At 54.7% G+C, this 7537-nt stretch overlaps 1 protein-coding gene across 1 annotated transcript in view; it reads left to right on the top strand.

Moving 5' to 3' along the window:
- The window catches only part of LOC113209587 (GTP-binding protein REM 1-like), a gene marked incomplete at its 5' end in the record, with an annotated part of 84074 nt that overhangs the window by 35695 nt on the left and 40842 nt on the right, over positions 1–7537 (top strand). The window contains one exon of the mRNA XM_052267297.1: positions 1920–2106. Within this exon, the coding sequence (XP_052123257.1) occupies positions 1920–2106 (187 nt within the window). The remainder of the gene's footprint in view (positions 1–1919; positions 2107–7537) is intronic.

Here is a 7537-nt window from a genome sequence, read left to right as displayed (position 1 = left end):
TCCCCACCCTCCTCTCCCCTCCTCCGGATCGATGTTGCAGAGTGCTGCAGGAAGGCAACCGAACTTGGCCCTCTCGATAAGGCGCGATGTGTTCATTTTCCTGCTGCTGCTGCTGAGTACCCCCTCCCTCCCCCGCTCCTCTGGGTGACTGTGGCCCGATATCATTATTATTCGCTGCTAAAAGCGAAGCAGCAGCGGAGGAAAATCACTCACTCCTCGTCGCCGTCGAGTGGCGTGGCTGGGTCCCCGCCGGAACACTCCAGCGTAACGCTCGCCTTATTATATCCCCGCAATTATTAACGTGCTCCGCTCGCTGATAATCGTGTTGGGTTGCGGGCAATCTGACGAGAGAGAGAGAGAGAGAGAGGGGGCGGGGGGGCTGTCAGGGGCCCGCCTCGAGACCCCCGAGTGTGCGCCACTTCAGTCTGGGGGGGTTAATCCCGTGTGCGTTGGCGTGGCGTGGCGTGGCGCGGTAATTCATTTTACTTGGACTCGGGGCTCCCCCGCCCGGCCGCCCCCTGGAGGGCCCCACTGCTGCTGGAGGGCTGAGGGGCGGCCTGCGGCCCAAACAGCGCGCCCCTTTCGCTTTCTTGCACCCCCCCCCCTTCCTCTTCTCCCTCTGCCCTTCCCGTCCGGCTCCGTCTAGGGTTCCGGGCCGTCCCTCTCACCCCCTCGGCCCCGTCCGCCACTCTGCCGGCGGCGAGAAGACAAGTTCCCGCGTAAATAGGCTGCCCCGGGGGAATTGTTTCGTTCGATTCAGAAACAGCCAGCAGCAGCAGCGGCAGAAGCAGCAGCTGGCGTCGTGGAAATTCCAGCCGTGCCTTCCGTAGTCGTCCTTCATTATGTACATCTTCTGCTCAGGGTGACAAAGCCATAAGGCGCGCACACCGAGAATAACATCCCGTCGAACTTGGGTGACAGGAAAGTGAAGGTGGAATCTATAACGTCCTGCCGGAAGAAAAGTCTCTCTTGTGGCATCTAAGGCGCCTGCGAGGCTCAGGATAGGCCACCCCGCATTTCACGCATGCGCTGCAGGCAAGATATTGCCTACCCATCAGGCGCTATGAGAGCTCCCGCTTGCGTAGGCTGAGGCTGAACAGTTCGTACCTGGAATTCCCGTTAGATATTTTCGACACCATATGTAGACTGAACGGCACTCAGTTTAACGGTGCGTCTCGAAAGACGCGCAGTATTTACCGCCCTAAAGGAACTGCGTGAGTTTTGAACTGAGCGTCTTTCTGAGCGGGCGGCTGGATTGTGTTAGTCTTGTAACTGGACTGCGTGCCTTTCAGTCTGGGGTGAGGATTTGTCATTGTTTCAGAATAAAAGAACACTCACTATGTACCTTGCGCTCGGTAGGAGGGTACGCTGGCACCCTGCTTCTCTCATAGGTACTTAGTTTATATTTTGTCCACACACGTCGCGCGTCGCGCAGGCCCCTTGCTCGCGCGCTCCGTTGTGCTCCGCTGTGCTCGGCGACCGCTCCCCGCCGGCGGTGACCTGGGGTTGTGCGAGAGGGGCGGGCGCAGACACCGACCCGTCGCTGCGTCTGCGTCGCTGCAGATTAATTTTAATGAACCGCCGTGCTCGTGTGGTGCGTGACGCTGCTGCTGGTGCTGCTGCTGGTGCTGCTGCTGCTGCACCCCTTAGTGTGAACTCATCGGGACGACCGCGAGCAACCGCAGCAGCGCCCCGCGTCACAACGTCCCGCCCCCCGCCCCGCCCCGCCCTGCAGGCGTCTGGCCGTTTGCACGAGTTTGAGCGCCTGCTGCACTGCGGTAGACAAATAGCGGCGTCAGCGTGGTGCGGAGAAAGTTGTCCCCCCTCTCTCTCGCCTACACTCCCCGTCCGTCCTACTGCCTCCCCCCCCTCTTCCTCGCGCCAACTAATGCGTCGTGCCTAATGCTCTCTGCCTCCAGTCCCGGACCACATCCGGCCGCGGGTCTGCTCGCTGCCGGAGAAGCCCTACAACCCCCGGTCGGGGGACGACCTCTACCGGCTGCGCACCTTCTCCATCACCAACAAGGGTGGCGTCGTCAACTGCGGCGACTCCATCATCAACAGGCGCTCCCGCTCCAACACCAGCGTCAACTCGACGGCCAGCAGGTAGGCAGGAGCGCAAGGATTGAGGTGTTCACTGCAAAAACAAAGGTGTTTCCGAATGCGTTTTAAAAGGCGCCAGAGGAGAAATACAAGGAGCTAGCTACTGGCCTCCAAAGGTCCAAAGGTAATTATAGTACCTTTACGAAAGCACTACTGCAGCTACTAGTAGCACGTTTTATAAGGTGTTATTATAGCACCTTTGTCTTTTGTTTTGTTTAGTGCGTCTGGTTAAGGGTGCATGAGATTCTGAAAACACAGGGGTGACGCTGCACTGGACGTGGTATGCAGGATGTAGACTGGAGACGATTGTTGTTTATTATTGGGTTTTCGAGGTCTCTTATTGGCCGATTTCTAGTCAAGAATGTATCCGACAATCAACAATAGATCCCAGTATAAACTCTGCACAAGACATGTCCCTGATCGGGTTATGTTTATCTCTCGCAATCGAAGTTTTGATGTCATTTCACTCGTGGCCCGATTTCCACTAACGGCCATAAAACAAACAAAAACACTATACTTGTAGATATTGCCCTTTCCTGGCGGGATTAGTCGAGACTCCAGAGGCGCGGTTGGGGCGGGCGTGAGGGGATGACATAACGATAGTCGATAGCGGGGGTTGCATGCTGATTAGCGGGGGAGTAGGAGTAGGAGGGGTGTGGACGGGGGAGGAGGGGTGGATCGGGGTTGAGTAAGGGGCCGGCGAGGGTGGGCCTAAAGTTCGTCAACCTGCCCCCCGCGCCTCCCCTCCATTGCCGCCCCCCGCCGTGCCTCCGCCGGCCCCGTCCAGGCCGCCAGGCCCGCCGCCAGGCAGGCCCGCTGGACGCCATCGCCTTTGTGTTTGGCGGGGAGGCTCCTTGTCTTCGGCGAGCTTGACAGGTGTCAAGCTGCTAATTACAGCCCTTCCCACCCTAACCCCTACCCTACCCCTAGTCGAACCAGGGAAAAAGTGCATTCTTAAGCTTTTAGCGTCTAGAGATGATTTGGACTCTGGTTTTGTCAACACGAAACTGTTTGACATTAAATCTGACGTCATTGCCTCTACTTGAGTTGAATGCTAAGTTATTGCTGTGAATTACGACGATAGTCGCACGGAGCAGGCACTAAACTAGGCGCACCACTTGAGGTTTCTTGGATCGCTTCCAAACTCCGGTGATAGAAGTGTAATAAGTCTACACTGCCACCACTGGCTCTAGCTATACGCCGTTACACAGATTGATCACCTGGCTATTTCATTTTGTAAGTGGTTGTAAGTCTAATCTAGGTGTACGTACGCCGGGCCACGTCTCGCGTAACAGGCTTCGCGATATCTCACGAAGGAGGCGACTGCGACGCTCTTTGGCGCACACAGTACACTCTCACGCTCTTTTCCTCTTTTCCTCCTTGGGTGCTGGTGCCCCCGGCCGACGCCCTGCCCAGCTGAGCCTGAGGGGTCTCAGGACAACGTGGCGAGCTTCGACCTCGGGCCTGACAAGCGTGACAAATTGACACGTAGCGATTGATTTAAGGCCTTGCGCTCCGCAGGGGTCGCCTCCCCTTCCCCCACCGTTCTCTTGCCTCTCATCCCCAGACTCTCGCCAGCGGACCTCCTCCTGGACCAAATTATTCCAGTGTCGTGGCATAGCTTGGCAAAGCGTATTGGCGTGGCGTGGCGTGGCCTGGCACTGTAGGTGACTGACGCAGGACATGATCCCCTCCCCTCTCATCGGAATCCGATGGCGGCTGCTGCGGGGCTGTCATCGCGGTGTGTCGCTGTGTCGTCGCTGTGTCGTCGCTCAGCGGAGGTCGAGTGAAAAGGAGACCCCCCGTCAAGCCCCGCCCCGCCGCGCTCCCGCCAAGCCTCGCCTCACCCCGCCTCGCTACGCCTCGCCCCACGCCTCGTCCTCCAGCCAGCACGACCCCGTCCCCGCCGGTGCGGCGGGATTTGTGTGTTCGCCTTGTCAGCAGTGAGCGTGGAGCGAGAACTACCATCAGTCTGTAAACTGTGCAAAAAATAGCCTTGCGTCGAAACAACAACATACTGATAAACAGATATACAACCTCCACCCCCCCCCCCTCTGTCTCTCTCTCTCGCACGCACACAATGCGCATTTTCCCTCTTTCGTACTCGGCAATAAATCTACGTATAGAACGTAGTTTGCCAATCGTAAAGTTTACCTGACATTTAGGTCGCCTTTTGAAAGGTCAATTATTTAAACGCATTACAGTTAAATATTTTTCGCGATTGAATGAAATTTAGCTGTCAATTTTCGACCACTCACTCGATCGCCGCCTGGCGGAAAGGTCTGTCTGTTTCTCTCGGTCTCTCCTCGTGCCATTCGACGCTTTGACTCGGCAACGCCACAATGCTTTGATGTTAGATACCTAATGGATTAGGGCACACCGAGTGCACCGAGAGGTAGCTTTCGGAGAAGTACGACGGACGTCCCATTCAAACTGCCGTGTCAAAGCGAATAACTACTCAAACTACAAACTACGCCTCTGTACTCGTAGATTGAGCCGAAGATTTGTAGAGTAAATGTAAGAAGATTTTTAAAGTATATGATACACTCATTGAGCATTGCAAGTCCTTGAAAATGAGGGGAACCGTATTGAAGTATCGGGGACACATTTCCTGTGGTGTGTCGGCGGCTCCTCTCTTCTTTTCTGGGGACAGCAGTGGGTCCAGGGACATCTTGGGTCGAAAATAGAGGTCCCTCGGCCGTTATCATTCGATATCATTCGACATCATTGCCCTTTGCCTCCCATCGATGTCTCATCCTCTTCCCATCCGAGCGGGCCCTCGGGTCCAGGAGAAGGGGTGTGAGAGGGGACGGGCTGAGAGAGAGACGCGAGGGATGGTGGAAGGCGAGGGCGAGGCGAGTGGGTCGCGCCGCCTGCTGAGCCGTACACCTTGGGGCGGCCTCCTGAGTGCCATCATTACTCTTCACAGGGACCGCTCCGTTATATATCTATAACGTATATCGACTTTTCTGTGCCGTTTTCTTCCATTGATACTGCCGTCGGTTTGTTATTGTGCGTGGAAAGTTAACCTATTAATCAAGTGGAAATCGTGCATGGCGTAAAAAATAATACGCAGAAAAGTTCACTCTTAAAAGTCAAGTAAATTTTACTTGTTCTTTTGTTCACTGCAAATGCAGGAGTCACGCTTATATATGGAGCGATGTTCCCATCACTTACCTCAATTGAGCGTCAAAAACAAAAAATTGCAAAAGGAGAATTTCCGCCACCCTGTTTTGACGAGATATTACAACTCCGGCAGTTCCAGTGTTTGATTTCATAAATCAAGAAAATAATCGTGTATAGATCTAACGCACCCCGGAAATTGCAGCACACCGAACTAACTGTCCGCAGACGTCGGAACAACTTGATTGACGAAATAACTGGCCTGTCAGGTTTGCAAAAACTTCGGTAAACTTGTGCGTATTTTACTTTGTTCAGGACGGCACATGGAGATTCGGCGTCTGGATTTGAACTCTGTGGAGGAGGAGAAGCATGACGAAGTGCGGCGCGACGTCTGATCCTGGGCCCGGCTCTGATTCCCCTCTGTAGGATAAGTCCTCCATGAGCTCCTTGACGGCCTGGGGATCTGACGGGCAGAGAAAATCACTCCCAGCCCGACTCGAGCGTACGCATGTATATTGTCAAATCCTTTGCGGTGGTGGATTGCTTCAGATTGCAAACAACTTGTTTTTAACGCACCTCACATGCTACATTCGCATACCGTCTGCGAGGCTTACATGCAAGGAGACCAAAACGTTGTGAGCGCAGTTTTCTCCAACAGTGCTACTCCACCGCGCTGCCGCAGCTTGCTCCACTCCGCCAAACCCCACAACAACAGCCCATGCCGTCTGCCATGACATAACGACCCCGGGATGCGGCAGCGGTGCGCACATCAGGATTTATTCCTCCGCGCTGCTGGAGAATAAGGACGCTGTACGCTCCCACTCTTTATCTCGATACACCCTCTTTTTTCCTCCTCTTTTCTCTCCCTTTGTCTCTCTCTCTCTCTCTCTCTCTCTCTCTCTCTCCCTCTCTGTGTTTTCTGCGCACCTTATCGTACACAGCTCTCACCCTTTCTCCTTTCTCTCCCGTTCTCCCTTTCTATCTCTCCCCCACCCCCCACCTCCCCACCTCCCTTGTGCTAAAGCCTCGCCTCTGTGCCGTCTGCTCTGTCTCTGAAAGCCGCACGCCATATCTGATCTGATGAAAATTGGTTTCTGTACGATTCCAATCGAACACGTCAACGTCAGGCTTACAGAGAGATGAAAGAGAAAGAGCGGTATTAATGAGAATCGGGCCTATCTTCGAGCTGCCACACCACCGCCCACCACATATACACACTTTTCACGTGCGCCGGTCCCTGATGAGTCGATACGCCCTTCCGTCCGCTCCCCACTGCCACGCCAGGCCGATTAGGAGTCTTCCCGCTTCTACCTCCCCGGTTCCGCCCGCAAGCACTTTAACTCCAGCCCACAACTCTTGTTAGTTGTCTTCCGCCGCGGTGTTTGGCGGCTCCGCGGGGCTCCGGCCGAGCGTGGCGAATGCCGTGTAGTGACCCCTCCCCAATCCACCCTGCAACCGTAGAGAGAAGGAGGGGGTCCAGGGAGTACACGCGTAAAGTCGAGGGGGCAATAACTCCGAATTCAAGTGTACGCATGATTCCCGGAATCCATGATTCTCATTGATTCCCGTCGCGATTCTCATTGATTTCCGCTGGTTTCTGTCGTGATTCTCATTGATTCCTGCTGATTCCCAGTGATTCCCGGGCCAGTGTGTACACATGATTCCCAGAGTTATTGCCCCCTCGCTTAAAGTGATATGGGCTTGGTTTCAAGGCAAAAGATGTAATTTTCAAGCAAAAATTGCTTGGGAATTATCACGTTCACGTTCGCTTGGAAACCAAGCCAATCACTTTTAGCGTGTATGGGGCGGAGGATCCAGGAGGCGGGAGGAGAGCCGACGCAGGGAAGCACCGCTGCTGGTCTCCTCCTTCCTGCTCTCCGTCGCCCCATTTTCTAACCCTTTTGATTCTTTTTCGCGTCGATGCGCGCCTTATTAGCATGAATCGACTTATCAACATAATCTCCATCGCAGCGGAAAGAGTAGAACGAAGGAGAAAAAGATGGCGGCACTAATAGAAGCTTGGAAATGATGAGCGTTCTCCCGTTCACCGTAGCTTACTGTGACGCTCGCCGTAGCTTTATATGGCAAATATTCACCGCAACTTTGTAATATACTGCGGCAAGGGGTTCACTGCAACTTTCAAGTGAAATTCACCGTAGAAGCTGTTTACAGTGAGGAAAGGGAGAGGGGGAGTGGTAGAGATACAGGACCACAGGAAAAAGAAGGGCACACGTGGGGGGGAGGAGAGGGGCGGTGAGCAGGGACAGACTGGCGCCGCGGAGCGACTTGGTGGACAGCCATTAGGGGGGTG

This window comes from Frankliniella occidentalis, unplaced genomic scaffold, assembly GCF_000697945.3.
Source record: "Frankliniella occidentalis isolate FOCC.00 unplaced genomic scaffold, Focc_3.1 Scaffold49, whole genome shotgun sequence".
NCBI lineage: Eukaryota > Metazoa > Arthropoda > Insecta > Thysanoptera > Thripidae > Frankliniella > Frankliniella occidentalis.
Note: the sequence above shows the minus strand (reverse complement) of the source record. Positions and strands in the feature narration are given on the sequence as shown.